Here is a 23,697-nt window from a genome sequence, read left to right as displayed (position 1 = left end):
AGGTTCCATGAGGATTGGAGATCAAACGAAATGACGGAAACCATTTCAGGGAAGTGGAGTTGTACGACCACTTATACGGTCCGTATAACCCCTAACAGGAAGATGTTTTTCATGATGGTGAACCACGGCCACTTATACGGACCGTACAATGTTACGGACCGTATAAGTGTCCGTATAACACCCGACGGGCTGAGTTATTTTCAAGTATATAAATGTGATCCCACTTTATTATTTTCATTTTTTACACTTCTCCACTTCTCTCCAAGTGTCTAGAACATTCCACACATTTCATATACAAGAATCCAAGGGAAATCAAAGGCTCATATCATTAATCCAAGGGAATCACGTATAAGGAAGCTCTTAGGGGTTGCTAGAGTCAAGAAAATTTTATGGATTGAAGCTAGGGTTTTTCTTCAAGTGGAGTATTTCCATCCAAAGGTTATCCCTACTCAATCTAAGGTAAGTTTTATGATCATTTCATGTTATTTGGACTATGGAGAGGTTGAAAGACTTGGGTAGAAGAAGAAAGTAGAAAATGAAGTCTAAATGTAACTTTGGTGATGTTTTTAAGTAGTGAGCTAACTTGAGTCATGATTACTAGTATAATATGGATATAATCTTGTTATGGAAGGTAATAATTGTAATGAAGAAGCATCATATGTAAATGTGCTAAAATGGTTATGAAGTTGCTAGTATGAGTTGAACATGGGGGTGAGTATTGAAGGCTTAGTGTAATGTGATTGCTTGATTGGATATTATGAGTGTATTATGGATGTTATTGTGGTTGGTGGGAGTTGTTTTGTGATATGGTGGAAGTTGACGAAATAGGGAAAATGCTGCCTAATTTTCATTAGACTATGAATTATTCTAGTTAGAATTTAAAAGTATCATTAAGGCTTAACCATGGCATGAATCCTTCTAATGGCATGAATCCTTCTAAATGTAGATTATTCAAGCTTTAACGGTGAACGTTAGATAGCTAAGAAGACAAAGAGGTATGTAAGGCTAAACCTTCTTTCAGTAAGGCATGGTTCCTTGGCTATATATATCCTTTCATGAGTTCTATAATGTCCTCCAAATGATTCTATCTCCAAAGCTACTAAAGCTCATGATCCTCGATACTTGCTCGATTCCATTGCATCCTTTATATGATAGTTGATCCTCCAAGGATAGACGTAACAAAACCGATAATGGTAATGATGTTGATGATGCTTATGGACTCTTAAGTACACGTGTCTAAGTATGTATGACTATTATGTAACCCCGAGCTTATATGGCCGGGTATGATATCTGTTGTGCGCACATCACTGCAGTTAAGTACGGATACCACTGAGCCTTGGTAGGGCCAGGTATGTATAATCACCGAGCCTTGTCATGGCCGGGTATGCGAAACACCGAACCTTCATGGTCGGGTATGGTATGGATACAAATATGAATATGAATCTGAATACGAACACGAATGTATATGTATGTATGTACACGAGCACGCTTTAGAAGTGGAGGGTTCCTATGAAAGGCAAGTAAGTAAGTAATGGTGATGATGGCTTTACTATTTCCCGATTCTTCCATCTTATGCTATCTCTTATGCTCCTATTATGATGTTGATTATGCTTTACATACTCAGTACAATATTCGTACTGAAGTCCTTTTATTTGTGGACGCTGCGTCATGCCCGCAGATGGCCAGGGAGACAGGCTTGATCCATAGCTTTCTTATTCAGGGACTACTTAGAGGAGCTCCATTTCATCCGGAGCTACAACTTTTGGTATTATTCTTTTGTGAACATACATGGGCACGGCGGGGTCCTGTCCCGCCTATATTATGTTACCTACTCTTCTTAGAGGCTCGCAGACAGTCGTATATGATTAGTTGTCTTGAAGCCTTGTCGGCTTATATTTTGTATATCATTCTGATGGCCTCGTCGGCTTATGTATATTGATGTGGGCATAGTTGTTAATGATGGTATAAATGTGTTGTTGCCCAATGAGTTTAGCATTATTGATGTATAGCATTCATGAGTAAGCTATGTGGTCCACCTAGATGTGAATACGAATGTACGATAAGAGGCACCCGGGTGGGTTAACACCGGGTGCCCGTCATGGCCCTCGGGTCGGGTCGTGACAACCTATTACCAAAATATTATCCGAACATATGTTGCGGCGTGGAACCCGTTCCATATATAATACATGTCTCTCGATACCCTCGTATGCTTAACTATATCTGTGTACAACACTGTGGTTCTGATCTACTTATCATCCTAGTACTAACTACCCAACTTATCGGTGCTCATATCTGTACCCTTCGTATAATCCTTATAGTCATGAAGGAAATCTGGAACTCATAAGCTAAACTGACTGACTGAATGCATCTATATGTCTGATTATCTGAACATATCTATTCATTTTTGCTTACTAAAATTGCCTCTGAGGGCGTATGACATGTATAGGTCATAGTTCCGAGGAACGTACGACTCGATCCATATCCCATATAATATTTCCGAGGAACGTACGACCCGATCTAGTGATATGCAATACAAGTGCTACGGTACGTGTAGCTCGATCCAGTGCAATGCAAGTGCAAGTGCTACGGTACGTGTAGCCTGATCCAGCGCTATGCAAATGTAAGTGCTACGGTACGTGTAACCCGATCTAGTGCAATGCAAGTGCTACGGTACGTGTAGCCCGATCCAGTGCTATGCAAATGAAAGTGCTACGGTACGTGTAGCCCGATATCAATGTGCTGCACCATCTGCTTTTACATATGCCCTAGCTCACCTGATTCATCTTGCATCACCTAGGATTTGGATCTTCTTCTTTCATCTCTGTACTGTCCATGTCTGTTGCTTGGGTTGCCCGTTGAATCTTGTTTTTTCACACTATGAACACCATATGGCTTGATTAAACTGATATTTGTGACCAACATTGAGTTGTTTGTCCCTGCTGCTACTCACATTGGCCTTACTGTCCAATGCACCCTTTACATGCTGAAGTGAGACCTGCCACACCTTATATGAACCTTGAAGTTGCTTTATTGTTTGCCTAAGACATAAGTTGAACACATCCATGTTTGTGATATACGTGCCTTGACACTTCTATAACTGCTGCCTGCTATATGGTTCACCATGGCTTATCTCAGCCATACTTCCATTAGTGTACTGCTTCTATGCTCACATGCTTTATCTGTGTTCATTTCAGTGCTACCTATTCCATTTGTATTTGCTGTGATCTTATATACTTTGTGCTCTCTTTGTTCCTTCTCAAATGGTGTTTATTAATTCGAGGCCAATTATGGTAATTCAGGGTTGTTCTAATCTCCCCGGTGTTAGCCATGCCTGGGGTTCTTCGAGGGCCCTTGGAACTTATGCGACATCGGAAATACAGGGTTAGGACCTAGTCCCCATACCATCCTAAGTCTTGGATTAATTCAAACAGTCATTTGAAAAGGTAGAGGAGTAAGTATGGATTAAGTATTGATTGTCCTACATGTGTATATATATGCGTGTGTTTTTACACCTTTTAGTAGTTTATCTTAGTGATAAGTTCAGTGTATATAAACTGATCGGTATTTTCTTTTCTTTCCTACCCTCCTCCTCTCACGTGGCCGTTCGGGTCAAATAAAACCACCCATTATGCCTAAGGACTAAATAGGAATATTACTTTAAATAGAGTCCAAGAAGGCAAAGAAGATAGCGAGGTGCGCAGAAGGCCCAGCCATGGGTGAAAATGGCCAACTAGGGGCTTGGTACGCCCCTAGACTAACTTAGCTCCTTTAAAGTAATTATATTTATTGTTGCATTTGTATTTGAAACTTGTATTCAAAACTTATGTATATACTGGAAACTTGTGATTGGAACTAGACGTCTTAGGACAACGGTTCTTATGCCGTTCAGTCGACATTAGGTCCCCGTACACGATTTTCAAAACCACGGACTTAAAACTCAAACTTTCTAAGACTAAGTATGCAAATGGGATGATTCAAACCATTTTCAAAAATACAAACCTATAACGGATTTTCTAAGTTAAAAGGTATAATCATAATGGCAAAAGAATTTCACAAGAACTAAGTTTTGATCAACTCAATATAAACAAAATTTTCAAATCAGTTTTAGATAAAATGATAAGCTTTTTTTGACAAATCTGGACTCTATCTTAAAAATGGGATAAAAAAAACCTGATTTTTTACAAATTATAAACACTCATCATTGTCTCGGCCTAACGCAGGCCCAAACTAATGCATATTTTCAGACGGGATATATTTTGTTTAAATATATAAAATGCCTTTGCACAAACATACAAAAAACCATCATAATATAAAGAGCTTCGGACAAGGCTGAAACGTACCAAAACGGGTTAATCTGAACCGAAGTATGGGTATGCAATGAGTTTTAAATTCAAAACGCTCTTCTTACATTTCATTTATAAACTAAAATATACTCCTTTTACTAAAAAGGGGGACTATTTATAACCGAATATCATAAATCCGATACGATATCCTGTAAGTAAAGCGGATATACTCAAATCTTTTCAAATGATATGAAAACTTACAAAATGACAGTCTTTTCTAAATGCGGGAAATAAACACAAAATAGACAGTTTAGGAAAATACTCATACTTTGGAATTCGAAAGTCAACTGTATAGTACAGATCCTTAATACTGGGGCACCTAACACCTTCCCCAGGGGATCATCAAAACCCTTACCTAGAACTCTAGATTACGAATGTTTTTTCACGATTTGAATAAACCCTTCAAAATCTATTTTCCTAATTTTCAAAAAATTAGGTGGCGGCTCTTTTAAAACAAAGTCCTAAAGAGCACCAACGAGTTTGTAGTAGCCTTTTATGCCCTAAACCCACGTAAAAAGTGAACTGCAACATAGTTCAGTTTTAATGAGGAGATGAGTTTGGATTTTAGATGTTTAAGACTATAATCAAAGCAATGGCAGTATATGGCTTGCCTTCAGGTACAGAGAGGCAAAGGAGTAGCATAAACTTTTAAATCGATGAAGAAGCATGAGAAGAACTACAACACCCAGATTTTGTAATTGACCACGGCAATTTGGTATATGAAGTTATGACATACCTATTTGTACTAAGAAGTTATGCAAGATCTATATTGATCCCAATAGTTTATAGTAGGTCCTTAGGATAAAAGGGTCATCTCAGATATAACAACAAAGATCCAGGTTGATACACGATGTTCTTACCATATCTTTATGATATTTTTAGCAAAAGTATGATATATGAGATTTATGTTCTGCACTCGACGACTTAGTATGCTCATTGGCAACATTTTGTTCTTATCCGAGTAAGACATGTTATCGATGCACCGCGCAAGGAGGGTTAGGCAGGGGTCAATGCACCAAATATGGGGTAAGACATGTGGATCAGATAACCCATTTCCCGTAAGCAGTTATTTATCAATAGTAGATTATGTTTAGCAGTGTTGTTAGGTAAGTTAAACATTGTGGACCACGACAAGTGGGTAGCCATGAAATAAAGCTCTGAAAATGGGGTAAGACATGTGAGCTGATATCTCGTGTCCCGTAAGCATCTTACGATTGGTGATAGGAGTATCAATTTCACAATTGGTAGATTTTTTCGGGCAATAATAAAGGTTTACTTGCAGCCTGTAATAGTCAGGACAACAACTAATTCATGTAAAGTGCAGGATGATACACCTTCTGTCATAGATGATGGAGTATGGTGGCTTTAAAAATTATGTATCAAGGCTTATCGGGATTTTGACATAATATCTTAAGAGCCTAGGAGAGGTATTTCATGAGGTCCTATTTGGTCTCTAGCAGTTGAGGTTGTTAAGCAAGATAGTGGAATGATTTCTATTGTAAATATTTCTACATAAAATGTTATCAGGTTACAAGTACTGGGAAAACCAAGTATTACATTATCACATACTAAAGCACCTGGATTTTAAGTTGATATCAATCTAAACAGAAAGGAATGCAACCTATGTGTAATTTACTTTATGCAAATATTAACAGTTTCCCACTGTTTGTTCATGGATTAGATTGGAAGACCTGATATTTGTCGAGTTTGTACATACATAATTAATTCTTCTTTTCACGTGTTGTCGTTTTAGATTTGAAATGATAAGGTGGAGTACTGTTACAAGAATGTATCTGTATGAAGTGAATCCTAGCTTGGTTTTCTACGTAAGTAATCATTTATTAGTAGGTGAAATGGTTTATCACTTGGGTAACTGTGGTTTTATCATTTAAATGAGCTACTGTTGATTTGAAGAGAAATTTTTAGGAGTAATATTTTATTGGTAGGTGAAATTGCTAATTTGTGATTCATCTATTACTTGGTGTAGAGTAATTTTGTGGACAATGAATATTGGCTATCTGCATTTTTGTCATTAGTTAGCCTAGTCATGGTTTTCTATCCATATTCTATGGGCTTAAGAATTAGAAATACTGCAAATATCTAAACGAGCACTATTGGTTTCAAGAGAAAGTTACTACTCGAGAGAAGAATTTAACCAGAAAGGAATTCGCGACTTATCAAACATTTGTTAAAATAGACAGTTTACTTTTTGCAAATATTAAAAGTTTCCCTGTCACCTTTGCGCCTAGGCATGAAAACATTCACAAGGCATTCTACTAAGAAGATTAGACACTTTAGTGAATCTTGGATCCTTTAACGGATCATATTGTGACCAAAAGTGCATTGGTTACATGTGTATTCTCTATCTTCTCACGAGAACTTTGAACCAAAGGATCATGGATTTGCATATTCATATTTTTATGTCGACTTGTTCGTGATACATTAGTGTTTATATTTGTTGTTTGTAATTATTGCATGATGGTACGGGGTCGCCTGGTACCCCATTTTGCATGTGATTTATGGTATGGAGTCCCTCGGAACTCCCTAGTATATTTTGATTTATAAACTATGATAGTTGGGTATTTTTTTGGGGGTTTTGAGAAAGGTATATAAATGGCATTAGTCCTAATTACAGGGGAAACTCTGTTGAAATTTTGGTCGATCTAAGGGAGTTGGTAAGACGGTTAAGGTTTGCCAATACGTCTCTCTTTGACCAGGTTTGGAGCTTTTATTACGTTCGAGGAAGAACGTTATTTTAAGGGAGGGAGAATGTAACGACTCGATATTTTTCAAATGAATTTTAGAGTTACTTCCTTAATTATGTCTTACTAATTTTAATGAGTTGCATATCAAAGGGGGTATTGATTACTTTCATATAATATGTATTTATATATATAGAATATTATTTATAGGATATGTTGTATGAGATAGTAGATTAATTTAAATGTTGATGGATCAATTTGTAGTATATATAAAAAAGTTGGGTAAGATGTGGGTAAATAATGCCCACTCCGGAAGACGGGGTAAGACATGGACAAATATGTACCGTGTCCAGTGAGAATAGATTTAGATTCAATGTATTTCATATAAGTGACTCAAGTAAGATGTGGGTAAATAATCCCCACTCCGGAAGACGGGGTAAGACATGGACAAATATGTATCGTGTCCCGTGAGCACAGATTCAGACTTAGTGTATCTCATGTGTTGCTTGTTTATGCTTCATGATTTCAGCTTCAACTTCAGTGTTAGTATATATACATTTAATATACTTGTACTGTTTAATTGCTTTTGTGCATTATCAGGAATTTCTAAGACTTGCCCCAGGGGTAAGCTAAGAGTGTGTCGATGATCTTGCTGGGTCTTTTAGACTTACGCTTGTTGATGTTTGTATGTGTGCAGGTGTTGATAATAGCAACCAAGTAGCTGATACTTGATCATTCCAGCTTACTTCAGTCCAGTTCAGTCGAGGTGAGCCGCTATTAGATCATGGCGGCCTCTTCTTCTTTAGTTGACTTAGTAGTATTCCGAGCTACGTCTCATGCTTTTGTATTCAGACTAGTAGTTCCATGACTTAGACATTTCATGGGGTTTATAAGCAGACTTAGTATTTGTATTTCGCTTCCGCACCTTTTCTTTATATTATGAGACATTGGATATTATTCATTTTATTCATTAATCTTCGCATGATTAGTTTAGAGGGTTCGCCTTATGGGTAGAAGCTCATTAGGTGCCCTGTCACAGCCTGAGTGTCAGATTTGGGTCGTGACACTTACATTTAAGTAGGCAGCTTGCAAGCAGCTCAAGCAGATAGCTACAAGTATCTCAAGCAGGCAGGTTGCTGGAAACTTCCTGAAATGCCTTGCAGCAGTTTCCTCAGGCTTGCAATCAAGCAGACAACTTGCAAATAGGTCAAGCAGATAGAGCTTGCAAGTAGCTTAATCAGGCAGCTGGCCAGGAACTTCTTAAAAGCCTCGCAGCAGCTTCCGGAAAAGCCCCGCAATAGCTTCTTTGCCTCTATAAATAGGAAGTTAGCTCAGTTTATTTGTACATTAGTTCAAAGTTGAATAATATATTAGTATCTCTCTATATATTTATCTCTAGTTTATTTACTTTATAGTCTTTATTTTATAACACGTTATCAGCATGAGACTCTGCCATCACGAGCAGAGGTGGACCCAGGATTAAAGACTGTGGGGGCACCATTTTCTTAACATAGATGCTAGCTAAACTACCAATAATGACTGAGATATAATGGTCGTGATGGACCGGTAACTGATTGCGTGAGCAATGACGAAAATACAAGTATATAGGTCAAATACTGGTTGTACTTTAATACGTAGACGTTAACATTGTTGGACCAACTTACAGTGGTAGATGAGTGGTCAAAGTTGTGAAAACCATATGAATGGTTGCATGATCGATCCTGGGTATCTCATTTGTGCTTACTATATCCCGGTACATGCTGTGTAAAGCAAAGTCTTCAGCTAGTGAACGAAGTGCTCTTATGTTTATAGGATTGCATAATTATGTATATATATTTACCTTTTAGAGGTATATCACACGCGCGCGCACACACACACACACACACACAGATATATATATATATATATACATACATATACAAAAAGTTTTCCGGAGTTACCAAGTGCATGTGCCCTTCCTCCTTACCACGTGGGTCTGCCTCCGATGACAACCAAATACTCTGAAAGCCTTGAAGGTATTGACTTTATTTTTCTTAATTAATGGCAAGTCCTTCTAAACTTGAATTTGTGGCTTTGGGTATATCCGGCAAAAGCTACCTGTCTTGGATGCTTGATGCCGAAATTCATCTTGATGCGATGGGTCTGACAGACACCATCAAAAATAAAAATCAGGCATTAAATCAAGACCGTGTTAAGGAAATTATATTGCTTCTCTATCACCTTGACGAGGGCTTGAAACTAGAATATCTAACTATTAAAGATCCTCTTAGCAAGAGTTGTTTTTTCAAAACTGAATTACTAACTCAACCAGTTTTTATCACAATCAAGGGATTTTTTCCAACGTAGCTTTCAATAAACGGGTCCAATGCCCCACAACTTATACATTTTTTCACCAAAAACAAAATGGTAAATTTTTAGCAAAGATTGGATCCTTTTTGAATTTAAAACCAACTTTCTTTTACAAGAATTGCAAAATCCGTTTTTGTATAAGACTAAACAAGGACTCCTAAAATATGATGCTATTTTGGCCCATAGCCGGCCCAAATAAATGAGTATTTTCAGATGAGCTATACTCATTTTTAAATATGAAAACCGCCCTTATAACATATAAAAGTCAATTCGTAATACATAATTCCAGATAAGGCTGAACATATCGACACGGACTAACCTGAACCAAGTGTATGAGTATAATAAAGACTTAATTTATAAACCGAGACTCATTTTTACACTGCCTTTTATAAACACATATACTCCTTATACATAAAGGAAACTATTAATACACGGATGTTATAAATCCGGAACTACGATACCCTATATATAAGGGGAATATATTCAGAGTTTTTCTAGAAAAAACAACATATGATATTCATGATAGTTCTTTTTTGAGAGAAAGTAAACACAAAATAAGCAGTTTAAACAAATAATCATACACTGAAATTCGAAGGTCAACTGTATCGTACGGATCCTTAATACTGGGGTGCCTAACACCTTCCCCAGGGGATCATCAGAACCTTTACCTAGAACTCTGGATTATGAAGGTTTTTTCACTGCATTTGAATAAACCCTTGGAAACCGGTTTTCCTAATTTCATAAAAATTAGGTGGTGACTCTTTTTCAAAACAAGTCTGAAAGAGCGTCAATGAATTCATAGTAGCCTTCTTGCGCCCTAATCCCGCACAAAAAAGCGAACTGTTACAAATGGCGATTCTGCTAGGGACTTAAAGGTTCTAACCATAAGGATTCCAGTATAATATGAGTATATCTATTATAAACTGCTTATGTGTTTACTTTCCCTGCAATTATTAACTGTCATTGCATGCATATCATAACTCTGCCACTCCTGGCATTTATTTTACACTTTGTTCCAAAGGCGACTTCGCGAAACACGCGGTCGTTCCTTTACTATAAAACCAAAAGTTTCTCTTGTAGCCGTTATGAGGCGGGGTTGGTACGCGGTCGTCCAACAACCCTAACGGTTCAGTCCCAGTTGTCCACTCGGGTTCCTGATCATTCGTGAAAAACCACTCTATAAAAACTCGGATAGAGCTAAGCCAAATCCCTATTGGACTAGAGCATTTATACCTAGACGGGCCTTGGGTATCTCAGACCTACCTCAGGCTCATTAAGAATGACTACCCCGTGGTCGGACGGTCTATGACCCGTAAAACACTGCATCTCATCTATGTGTTATGTGGAAACATGTTTGTGCCTGTGTGATGAACCATTCATCCTATGGGGACGGGGGGAATCTTAACCGTGTTTTGTTTTGTAGATGGAACAAAGAATCTGTTTTGACATCGTCACTGAGACTCTAGAATTACTGAGGGTCTGGTATGAATGGTTGGGGGATACTTACCAAAGGACAATTAACTGCACCTTAGGACACCTACTGTCTCTTATGACAATGAAAGGTCGCCCGGAGCTGATAGAGTTATTGGCGGAATTTTGGGATGACAAAGAAATGTTGTTCCGTTTCGGTGATATTGAAATGACTCCTACCCTAGAAAATATCAGAGACGCTATAGACAGCAATGGAACCTGTCTAAGGAGACGACACAAGCCGAACCACAATTTGTTGTTCCCACATAGGTCGACCGTCAGCCAGATTATGAGATTTCCTTCGCTGATCGAAGTGTCCTGGGTGCAAGGGCCCACGGTGGCTTTCAGGAATCTATACCATAGATTCGGAGACGTCACCGGATACACCGTATATCAAAGAGAATTCAGGAGCCGAAAAGAGTGGGAGGCTGCTAGGCCTTTAGCCTTGTTAGGCATTATGGTATTTCCACAGGATGAGTCGTTGTCCATAGACACTAAGGTGATATACCTGGCCCATGCAATCTTCCACGGGATAACCAAGGATCAAGTGACGAGGTATTTTGACTTGGCACCCATCATATTGGTTGATATCTTCCGAGCTCTCGACAAATGCCACAATCGCTTTTGATACTTCCAAGGGTGCAACATGATGCTGCAATGGTGGATGGACAAACACCTTAACATGGCCAAAGAGGTTTAGGGTTGGAGCCGACAGAACCGGGTAGACCGCCTCGTGAATTACTGCCCAAATCTCGAGTGCATGTCCAAAAATTCCTGGGCTGAGTTCTTCACCAACTTGACTGAAGATCGGATACGTCGGATGTTCCCCGACTTTACATCCGAGACTATGGTAGTCCGAGAAAAGAATTATCCATTCACGCCGCTAGTCAGAATTCGGGGAACCCGTCCTTATTATCTGTGTAGGGTTTTGAGACAGTTCGGCAGGAGACAAGTGATCCCTCAGGTGGGAAACCCCAAAAGTTTTATCATTGAACACACCGAGCAGAAAATTAGGCACGCTGGGGTGATCCTCAAGGAATAGAATGGCCGAGTGAGTTCGGGCCTAGAAACTCTGGCTCCTGACAGGTTCGAAGCGGGATGCGACCCCGGGTATCGTGTGTGGCTACAAGGACACTTGGCTCTCACATCGGCGCTAGAGCCCGCACTTCCTCAAGAAGCCCAAGAAGAGGAACACATGAAAGAATGGATAGAGAGACAGATGAGAATTTGGCTAGAATCCTGGACGAAACAGACCCGATAATTGTCAGAATGGAGCTCTATCAGGCACGCCTTCATATCCAGACTACCCTTCGAAGGGTCAAGAAGGCCAGGACGAACCAAGCCTCGACATCAGCCGCTGGAGGACCTCCTTGATTGCTGATTTTCTTTTTATGTTTGTAAGCCCCTTGTCGGCTTTTGTCATCCGTTTTGTAATCCCTATGGGAAAGGATATTATTATTATAAATTATGATGGCTTTTTTGGGGCAATGGTTCATTTTCACAAATGGCACTTACATGTTTCAAATGACTAGGAGAGCCTTGGCTCAAGAGGCCTTAGGAACGCGAGTAGTATAAATAACTGCAAATTACGTGCTTATCTGCTACGTGCTTCGCATGCTTACCTACTATATGTACGATCGTGTATTGAGCATGAGTATCATTGGTCCAATAATCTAAACCACATACCCGAAAGAAAAACCATGTGGTTAAAAACTTACCCAAATTTATCTCCACTAAAGGTTGACTTGCAATGGCAAACCAAGAAGGACAAGAGACACAGACTCTGGGAGAGACGGCTGAGATGCTACGGGGAAAAGTGCTGCAGATGGAAAAACATCTCCAAGAAATAGGGAGAAAGATTGAGGAGGTAGATGGATTGCTGAACAAGGTGGGGAATCAGGCATGGCGGCATGATTAAGAAGGAGAATTGTTAGTCTCATAGACGAAAAAATAATTTGAACTCTATGAGGGCCGCATACTTTGCTTGTCCATGACCCCATCACCCCAAGAGAGGCAGTTACCCCCGAAAACCAGGCATGGCGGCATGATTTCACTATCTTTGATGAATCGTATGCTTGCCTCTTCTCGACTTTGGCCTCATTGAACAGAATCAGGCCTGTGGAACCTGCCTATGACCCCGCACCGTTAGGGCCCAACCAAAACAAGTTCTTCCTGTACCATATTGGGGCTAGGGGACATGATATTAAATGATGCATTGCTTTCAAGCTCGAACTTGAAAATATGATCAGGACCGGGAAACTTTTGGTCCTACTCCCACCATGATTCTGAGCAAAGGGAAATTCGACAGAGAAAGCGAGTCCATAAGGGCAACGGCTTGCAAGAATTATACTTTTGGGTAGATACCAGGTGTCCCGTCTTTTCCACAAGTGTTACCCCCACCTTCATAAAAAATGTAAAGGAACCGCGCCGACCTGGCGTCCCAATGGAGGGATACGAGGGAAGCCCAAGTCGGGCCTGGTCCGAGGATGTTTGTAGCTAGGATTAGTCAAAGGATATTTAGGAGAAATGTATATCCTGATTTGTAATCGAACTACGTAGGGCCTAATTTCCCACGGTGGAATACGTAGGCAGTCTATGCAAGACTTGGTCCCTTTCTGTTTCAAATTTGAAATTCCCGTTTCGCTTAAGTGATGAATCGAGGGTTTGCCGTTCTAAGTCAACCGCAGGGCCACCAAACCAAGACCCACCCCAACGTAAAGGCCCACAATGTCCAGGACTTTAGAACATCGGATCAAGAGTACTTAAGCTTCAATATACGATCGTATGTGCCACTTGTATGTTACATATCCATATTTGATATTTTGTTTTTATAATTGATGTGTGGAAACTAACTATCTTTACCGTTGAGTTATTCTTATCTTATAGAAACGGGGCCGATTAGTGTGATATTGAAAATTGGCATATTTCACAGGATCCAAAGCCACGTTAGCATCTCTCTCCGACAAAGGAAAGGACAAAATGACTGGTACTCCTGAGGAAACAAGAAATGAGCTTGCTCTCTGCAACGGGGACACCCAGGACTCACAAGAGGCCGCCTCCCAAGAGGATGTGATCAGGATGTTGTTGACTACCGTCGCTACTCTCTCAGAGAAAGTAGCCAGGAGGGAGGCAGCCGACCCAGAGAAGAACACCACCGAAGGAAAAAAGGCCCTTCCTCTCTTTCCTTCATTAAGTTCCACAGTGGCCGGCCATTTTCCCCTCTAGCCGCTGGGAACCATGCCCCCGCCACTAAGCATTGCCAACCCAAACGATACTGGCCCCTCTTACTGTACTCCACCGTCGGTTAAAAAGGCTTAAGCCCCAGGGACCGCTCACTCGGGCCCCGCGTACCAAGCCCCTCAGCCGGTATTCTTCAATGAAACAAGCCAAACACATGCACCAACCCCACCTGCGGGACAAAACACCATTACCCCGTTTAACCATGTCATCCCCCAAGTGTTCTTGTTCACTCCCAACATGCCAAATGAGTCCTCCCTAGGACACAATGAACTAGATCACTACGAAGAGATGGAAAGGATTTGGAGAGCTGAACAAGATAAGCGAGAGAAAGACATGGAGAAAAAAATGGAGGAGTTGCTGGAAAAGTCCACAAGGTCTACAAGGAAGGCGACAGGCCTAAGATATGACGACCTGTGCATGCACCCGGCTCTAGACCTATCAGAAGGGTTTAAAACCCCAAAGTTTGAAATGTTCAACAGGACAAGGAACCCCAAGGCACACCTTCGTTCATACTGTGACCAGTTAGTCGGAGTAAAGAAGAATGAACCCCTGATCATGCGATTGTTCAGTCCTAGCCTGACAGGTGAGGCCGCGAAATGGTTCGCCACACAGGACCTGCGCTAGCTGCTCCGCTGGAACGATATGGCAGAATTCTTCATGGAAAGGTTTCGGTTCAGCATCGAGACTGTACCAGACCGCTACTACCTTGAGAAGGTCAAGCAAAAATCAACGAAAAATTACAGAGAATTCACCAGCAGATGGAAGGGACGAGGCAGCCCGCGTACAACCACCAATGGGTGAGGGAGAGCTCGTTTCCGTACTCATCAGGTCACAAGAGCCATATTTCTATGATAGGATGTTGTCAATGGCTGGAAGGCCGTTCTCTAAATTGGTGAAAATAGGAGAGGCCATACAAGACAACCTCAAATCTGGGAAGATCGTCAGCATCTTCAACAAAGCGTCTGGACATGCTACTGCAGGGATCTTCCGTAAAAAGAAAGAGGACGTGGCAAGCATATCCCACATTTCCAAACAAAACCCAAAAGAACCCTCACTTTCCCACCACGCCTCACCCCTTTTGAATTACCCTACCTCTCTGTACATCCCAGCACCCGTGTATTACACACAATCAGCATTTACCACTACTGTGTCAGCATACACAGCTCCGCCCGGTGTCCGTGTATCCGCCTCTGCTTACCAACCACCACCACAAAAAGCATACTAACCACCACCACAACAAACATACTAACCACCGCCACAACAAATATACCAATTACCACCCCAGCAAATCTATCGTCCACCGTAAAATAACCCCCTGCAGGCCTATCAAACCCAGAACTACCAAAATCAGCTGCCACCCCTGCATATAATGCGCCACGTCCAACTTTCGAGAAGAGGCTTATGAGGGAATTCACGACGCTCTTCAAGCCAAGGGCTAAACTATTGGAAAGGCTACTGGCTGCCAGGCTAATTCAGAAAGGTTCGCCAAAATTAGTACAATCCGGGAGTCGGTTCTACAAAACCGATCAAACTTGTGCCTACCACTCTGGAGGAGTCAGGCACAACACTGAGCACTGCATAAATCTCAAGCACAAAATCCAGGATCTGATCGACAAAAAGGAAATTGTCTTAGAAACAGTTGCCCCTAACGTGAACACGAACCTGCTGCCAAACCATGGAAATGGCGGGGTGTACATGATAGAAAGGGACGAAGACTAAGAAGTTTGTGGAACACTATCCCTCGGAATCACCCAGCCTCTGGAACAGACAGTGGCTTCCCTCACACTCCAAGAACGTCCCAAATTCAAAGTCTTAATCGCCAGTCCGAAAGTTCCCAAGGCCGTGTTCAGAATCTTGATCCCAGCACCTATGGTGACCCAGATAGTATAACAGATTTTGTCGGACCCCAAAAAGATGGTCACCGTGCAGACCGCAATGACCCAAGGCATGACCCATGCAGGGAGGTGCTAGAAGGAGAATGCTCAGAAAAGGGCGATAACTGAAGGCGGGGCCGAAGATTTCTGGCGACGTACGCAGCCCAAACACTATTCCATTGTCGAGCATTTGAAGAAGACACCGGCGCAAATCTCGGTGCTGTCACTATTGGCTAGCTTGCTGTCTCATAGGCATGCCCTCATGAAAGTGTTGGATGATGCACACGTACCGACAAGAAAAAGTAGTGAGGATTTGGCCGGCCTAGTGGCCCATATCATTGGGGAGCACAAATTTTCTTCTCTAAGGAAGAGTTTCCCATTGAAGGAACATCTCACAACAAAGCCCTCCATATCATACTGGAAGTCCGTGACAAGGCCGTAGGAAGGGTATTGGTGGACAACGGGTCATGACTCAACATCTGCGCCACTACCACCCTGACATAACTTGGATACGTCGTGGGAAAGATCCGTCAGAGCGCGACAAACGTCAGGAGATTCGACGGAGCCTTAAGTGACTCTTTGGGAGAAGTCGACCTACAGATCCGGGTCGGGCCTGCCTTCTTCACAACATGATTGCCAAGTCATGGCAATCACTACCAATTACAACGTGCTCTTAGAGAGACCCTGGATCCACTCCGTCGGTGCGGTACCGTCGAGTCTGCACAAGGCCATAAAATTTAAGTGGCAAGGATGGGAAATCGTAGTAACAGTTGAGAAGGACATTTAAAAGCCTCCTACAATACCGTTACCGTGACTGAGGGGAGTTCTCATTTCTCCAACTTTCACACAGTAGAGTGCGTGGGAGCCACCCATGCAAAAGAAGAGATCGGCAGGCCTATACCGACAGTCTACAAAATGATCGCCTCTACCATGCTGAGAAACAACTTTGAAACGGGAAAAGGCCTAGGAAAAACCCTCGGAAGGATAACGGAGCCTGTGCCAACTCTAAAAGAAAACTACCATTTAGGCCTGGGGTATGCCCCTAACGAAGACGAGCTCACAAGGGCAATCAAAAGAGAGCCAGAAAGGGGAAACTACCCCATCCAATCTCGGGTTTGTACCAGTCATTCCCAGAAAGATGCCGATGCTGAATGAAGAGGAAGCTGGTGAAAGTCTCGAATCGTTGTTTCAAGAAGCTGAAGAAAGTCAGGAGACACCCAGCATACACAGTTTGAGGCTAGAAGAACACTTGAACAATTGCCCGTCCACCCCCTCTTGGCTTCTCGGTAGAGAGATGGACTTTTCTTAAAATAAAATCTTTTGCTAAGAAACGGCGACGTCGGTCGAGGCCCGAACGATCGACCCTTTTTCCTAAAACAAAAGCTATTATTGCACTGTTTTTAAATGAGAATGGTTCGATGTTGTTCCGGATCAGGACCACAGTTGCAATCAGTTGCCTTTTGAATTAATGAAAGCCTCGTAAATCACTGTTTTATTATTAATAATAACTGCTTTTCTCGCTAACTAAGTAACGACAACCGATAATAAGCCTAATTTACTACCCCTCGCTTTTTTAGTAATAATCATAATAAAACGACCAAAAATGTCATGACATGTCACCAAACGAGGGAAGAAGGTGACCAGCAAGAGTATGACGAATCAACGATTATGCCAGAAGGGCTGGTGGAAGAATTGGAAGAAAAGGAGAAGCCAAATATGTACGAAACTGAAGTAATCGACCTCGGTGACGGAAGAGATGTCAAGGAGACGCGAATCAGCGCTCACTTTGGAGCTCCGCAAAGGGGAGAGCTCGTAAATTTACTGAAGTGGCCCATATATTGCCCATTAAGGAGGGATTTGCCCAGTCAAACAGAAAACGCGAATATTCAAACCAGATATGAGTATCAGGATAAAGTCCGAAAGATACTTCCCTCTCATAAACATCCACATCCTGATAAATAACTGCGCCAAGCATGAGCTACAATCGTTTGTAGATTGTTTTGCTGGGTACCACCAAATACTCATGAGCGAGGAAGACGCCGAAAAGACATCCTTCATCACCCGTTGGAGAGTCTATCATTATAGGGTAATGCCGTTAGGCCTAAAAAACGCTGGCGCCACGTACATGAGTGCTATGACCACCTTGTTCCATGATATGATACATCGAGAGATTGAGGTCTATGTAGACGATGTCATCATAAAGTCAAAAGAAAGCTTGGAGCACGCCACACATTTGTGCAAGTTCTTTGACAGGCTTTGCAAATTTAACCTGAAGCTAAACCCTTCTAAGTGTGCATTCGGAGTGCCCGCCGAAAAGTTTTTGGGGTTCATAGTCAGCCGCAGGGGCATCGAATTGGATCCTACCAAAATCAAAGCGATTCAAGAATTGTCGCGGCCCCAAACTAAAAAGGAGGTCATGAGTTTCTTGGGGTGGTTGAACTACATTGGGTTGTTCATAGCCCAATCCACCATGATCATGGAGCCAATCCTCAAATTACTCAAGCAAGACGCTCCCACAAACTGGACGGAGGAATGCTAAGAGGCATTCAAAAAAATCAAGATATTTCTCTCCAATCCCCTCATTCTGGTGCCGCCCCGGCAAGGGAGTCCTCTCTTACTGTACCTGTCAGTATCAGAGAATGTTTTCGGTTGTATGCTGGCCCAGCATGACGAAGAAGGCAAAAAGGAGCATGCCATCTACTATCTGAGCAAGAAGTTCACATCCTGCGAAGCTCGGTACACGCTCGTAGAAAAGACATGTTGCGCTCTAACTTGGATCGTTCAGAAGATGAGACACTACTTATCGGTGTTCACCACTCACCTCATATCCCGAATGGATCCTTCAAGATACATCTTCCGGCAACCAATGCCCGGGGGAAAGTTGGCTAAATAGAATTTTTTTTTAAAAAATGAATTCGACATCGTATACATAGCACAAAAGGCAATCAAAGGACAAGCTATGGCCGATCGGCTGGCTGAAAGCCCCGTCGAAGACGAACTTGGGCCTTTACGGACTGTCTTCCCAGATGAGGAGGTACTAGCTATGGAAGAAGAATTAACAGAACCATACAAGGGATGGAAAATGTCGTTTGAATGGGCGGTCAATTACAAAGGATCAGGCATCAGAGCAGTGTTGATATCAGGAACAGGACAACACTATCCGATAGTCGCAAAGCTCAACTTTAGGTGTACTAATAATAGGACAGAGTACAAAGCATGTGTCCTCGGCTTCAGGATAACATTGGACATGAACATACTGGAGCTGTTGGTAATCGGGGACTCCGATTTACTCCTAAATCAGGTAAAAGGGAGCTGGGCGACCAAAAACGACAAGATACTCCCGTACGTGAATCTGGTGCAGAGACTATGTGGGAGGTTCAAAACATCGACTTCAGGCATACCCCGAGGGCCCAAAATGAGTTTGTAGACGCGTTGGCTACGACATCCTCCATGATGCAGCACCCCGAAAGCACTCACATCGACCCTTTGGAGATCACAATAAGGGAAGAACAGGCTCACTGCACCCACGTCGAGGACCAGCCAGACGGCAAACCGTAGTACGCCGACATCAAGGCATACTTGGAGAAGGGAGAGTGCCCCCCGGAGAGTTCGACAAATCAGAAGAAGGCTGGCCAATGATTTCTTCCTAAACAAAGAGATGTTGTACAAAATAATTCCCGACCTTGGTTTACTCAGGTGTGTGGATGCCGAAGAAGCCACAAAATTGCGGAAGGAAGTGCACGCGGGTATGCAGCCCTCACATGAATGGGTTCGTCCTTGCAAAGAAAATCCTAAGGACAGGGTACTATTGGATGACCATGGACCATGACTCGCGCAAATTTGTGCAGAGATGCCATCAATGCCAGATACACGGGGATTAATCAAGGTTCCTCCTACTGAGTTACACACGATGAGCTCACTGTGGCCCTTCGTAGCATGGGGGATGGATGTCATAGGACCCATTGAACCCCCGGCCTCCAATGGACACCGTTTCATTTTAGTCGCTATTGACTACTTCGCCATTGACTACTTCACGAAATAGGTGGAAGCCATTTCCCACAAGTCAGCAACCAAGAAAGACATGGCCGATTTTATCAAGAGCAATCTAATATGTCGCTTTGGTGTACTGAAATCCATCATCACGAACAATGGTGCCAATTTAAACAGTCATTTGATGAAGGACATTTGCTAACGACTCCAGATAATACACAAAAACTCTACCGCATACCGACCATAGATGAATGGAGCTGTAGAGGCTGCCAACAAGAACATTGAGAGAATCCTGAGAAAGATGATCGAAAACTACCGGGATTGGCACGAGTAGCTGCCTTATGCCCTGTTGGGGTACCGCATGACGACCAACACTTCCACCGAGGAAACTCCCTACCTCCTTGTCTACGGTACAAAAGCAGTCATACTCGCAGAAGTGGAGATCCCATCACTCCGGATCAGCCAAGAGGAAGAGTTGCAAAATGTAGAGTGGTTTAAAAATTGTTACGAGCAGTTGGAAGAGGCTCGTAACTAGCAGCTAGAAGAGGCTCGTAATGAGCAGCTTGGATTATCCCCTTGCTCCGGATCATCCAAGAGGTAGAGCTGCAAGATGCAGCTTGGATGATCCCCTCGCTCCGGATCATCCAAGAGGCAGAGCTGTAAGATGCAGAGTGGTTTAAGAATCATTACAAGCAGCTAGCTATGATACAAGAGAAGAGAATGGTGGCAGTGTGTCACGGACAGCTATACAGGCAAAGGATGTCTCGAACCTTCAACAAGTGGGTTAGAACCCGACTCTTCCAGATCGGGCAACTCATGCTCAAGCAAGTATTTCCCCACCAAAAAGAATATAAGGGAAAATTCGCGCCAAACTGTCAAGGGCTGTAGATGGTCATAAAAGTACTCTCGGGAGGAGCCGTAGTCCTAGCCGAGATGGACGGGCAGGAGTGGCCCAATGCTATCAACGTAGATGCGCTCAAGAGATACTACATTTAGGATTCCAGTTGCTTGTAATCACATTGTTATTTCCTCGTAATTGTACCTTTTGCTTGTACTTGTACTAGAATAGGAGAAAAAAATTGTATATGTAATGAACTATGCAATGACCTGACTTCCCTACGGTGGGATATTTAGGCAGTCCATATCGGACCCGGTCGCCTTATTAGAAAATCAAAACTCAATTACTTTCCATATCGGAACCAGCAGTCATACCTCCCGGAGGATCCGGAAGACCGCGCTCGCAGTCACAAGTCATGAAAAAATATTTTCCAAATATATATATATACAACAACAACAACAACGAATACCGAGGCCAAGAGGGTTCAGAAGAACGACCAGAGAAGCCGTCAGACGGGAGGACGACAACACTAATCGACCTTTTAGGAAACTCACAATTTTTCTATGGATGAGGTCTTAACAGGAAAACGACGAAACTGCTAAGGTCAAAGCCAGCAAGAATAACTTGTTAGACTAGCATATGAGTTACAAAGCGGATAGATGAAAGATAATACATCTGCCCAAGAGACGGATCGCACGTGGAAAGAATAAGAGAAATGCCCAACTAAGAGGCTCAGCAGATGGAGGAAAGACGCGGTATTTAGAGCAAAGATCTGGCCAAGAGAGTCCTGAGAGGGACAAATAACATATGCCACAACAACTAAAGGGGCCCAAGAGGGATAAATGACGAAGGAATGAACGATAAAGACATGTCAGACCAAAAAAGGGGTCATAATAAAGAAGCGTAAATGTACATTCGGCCAAAAAGGTCAGGACAAAAACAAAGGGGCATATCCGACCCCGAAGGTCACGACCCATATTACAAACAAGAGAGAAAATCATCCGGCTGCAGGGGCCATATCTGTATCCTTTAATTCCTTTCAATTCTTCCATTCTTTAAAGTTCCTTTCAGTTCTTTACTTTCATGTTGCCAAGAGGGTCATTGCATGTTTATTTTCGGCTGCCGAGAGGGCTATGCCAAGAGGGCCATTGCACGTTTATTTTTTGCTACCGAGAGGGCCATGCTGAGAGGGCCATTGCACGTTTATTTTCTGTTGCCAAGAGGGTCATTCATACATTCATTTCATACTGCCGAGAGGGCCATTCATGCATTTATTTCATACTACCGAGAGGGCCATTCATGCATTCATTCATACTACCGAGAGGGCCATTCATACATTCATTCATACTGCCGAGAGGGACATTCATTCATTTCATTACATATTGTCATCACATGTTTGCTCATCACATGTTTGCTTTTGTTGCAGAAAGGATCATTCATACAAATATCACGAAGACATCTGCAATATGTTTAGATTTTGGGAGCGGGTGCATAATCTCTGAGAGAGAGCCAACCTACTGAACTGGATTCGAACAAATTGCAGAGCAAATGTGGAACTTTTCTTACGCGGCCGACCAAAAAAGGACGCCTATGAGAGTCAAGCTCTCCGGCCAGGAATTGGAGGACCTACTCCCGGACTCAGCCAAGTTTGTCTGCTTATGATTCCTTTTACTAAAAACAAAAATGCAACCGGTCAGGTACACACCGGGAAGCCCGAAGGTATTCCCACATAAAGGACATACCCTTCTCCAGCGATTTGAACTACATGTGGCCTGATTCCGTAAAATCAGGGATATGTAGGCAAACTTAAGACCAGAGATTCGGTCGCCTTCCCACAAGTCTTTGAGAAAACCTCACAACACCGGTGATCTCAGGACCTTTCAGCTATGCACGTGAAATCTTTAGTAAAGTCGAACTACAAGTGGCCTGAATTCTGATATAACCCGAGATATGTAGGAAACCCAGAAGCCAGGGTCCGACCACACATGTGTCAATTACTTGAAATTTAAAGGTAAGATGCGTTGGGTCTGTCAAAAATTGGGGTTAGTCAAATTTAGATGCCCACGGATGGTCCTGCCATCCTCGAACACCGAAGGACCAATTGTTGAAACCTAATTTTTGACTTCCCGAAGTCTATTTTAAATGCTCGGAGTCATTCGACAATAAATAAAATCAGCTGTGCACCTAAACAAGGGTCTAGGTAATTTTATGAAATTATTTGGGACAACATGTCACCCTTTTGAGTTGATAAAGAAACATTTGAAGTTTTCAAATTTTTGTGGAAATTCATTTTTTTGAAGAAAGTTTTATGGTAATCACTCAAAGGGGCAAGAAAACCCTTTTTGGATAATTATTCGTTTAATTAAATTAAATCAGGAAAATTAGATTAATGAGCAATTTTATTCCAGTTTTATTGTCTAAGACATTTTGAGTAATTAAAAGGAATGACCATTTTACCATTTAAATCCGGATTCTGCGCACGTTTACGGATCAATTTATTTTCTTAACTTAAAGACCGGTATCTGCAAAATGATCTTTACTTTTATTTTAAGGGTTGTTCTTTTAAATTGTTTAAGTCCTAATGGACTAACAATGGTTTTTTTTAATTATTATTTATCTACGCATTAGTTTTTTTTCCTACCCTCTATATATGTATGTATATACATCGTGTATATATCAATATACATGGTGCATATGCGCATATATATATATATATATATATATATATATATATATATGGGACCAGGCCACTTTTTAAAATAGATGGACCAGGTCCAGTCCAAAAAGACTGCGACCCGGCCCACTTAGAAATTAAAAGCAAGGGGGGAGTCTTATACTCCTCACCCCCGCTCATTTTATTTTCTTTGCCCTAGGGGTGCTCGGTGCAAATA

The 23,697-nt window shown here is 42.0% G+C and overlaps 1 protein-coding gene across 1 annotated transcript; it reads left to right on the top strand.

The window, feature by feature from the left end:
• Window positions 1-14,392: 14,392 nt before the first annotated feature.
• Window positions 14,393-16,107, top strand: LOC132631144 (uncharacterized). Its single transcript, XM_060346743.1, has 3 exons — window positions 14,393-14,687; window positions 14,770-15,093; window positions 15,860-16,107. The coding sequence occupies exons 1-3, from the start codon at window positions 14,393-14,395 to the stop codon at window positions 16,105-16,107; spliced, it is 867 nt and encodes a 288-aa protein (XP_060202726.1).
• The last annotated feature ends 7,590 nt before the right edge of the window (window positions 16,108-23,697 follow it).

Source organism: Lycium barbarum, chromosome 3, assembly GCF_019175385.1.
Source record: "Lycium barbarum isolate Lr01 chromosome 3, ASM1917538v2, whole genome shotgun sequence".
Taxonomy (NCBI): domain Eukaryota; kingdom Viridiplantae; phylum Streptophyta; class Magnoliopsida; order Solanales; family Solanaceae; genus Lycium; species Lycium barbarum.
This window is presented reverse-complemented; position numbering and strand designations above follow the sequence as displayed.

What these genes read in the sequence shown, in the direction of transcription:
- LOC132631144 (XM_060346743.1), top strand. Translation starts at nt 14,393, where the DNA reads ATGGAAAGGATTTGGAGAGCTGAACAAGATAAGCGAGAGAAAGACATG. An exon ending in GTTCAGTCCTAGCCTGACAG is followed by an intron (nt 14,688 to 14,769) that starts GTGAGGCCGCGA and finishes CTTCATGGAAAG; the next exon opens with GTTTCGGTTCAGCATCGAGA. An exon ending in TGCTACTGCAGGGATCTTCC is followed by an intron (nt 15,094 to 15,859) that starts GTAAAAAGAAAG and finishes GGAATCACCCAG; the next exon opens with CCTCTGGAACAGACAGTGGC.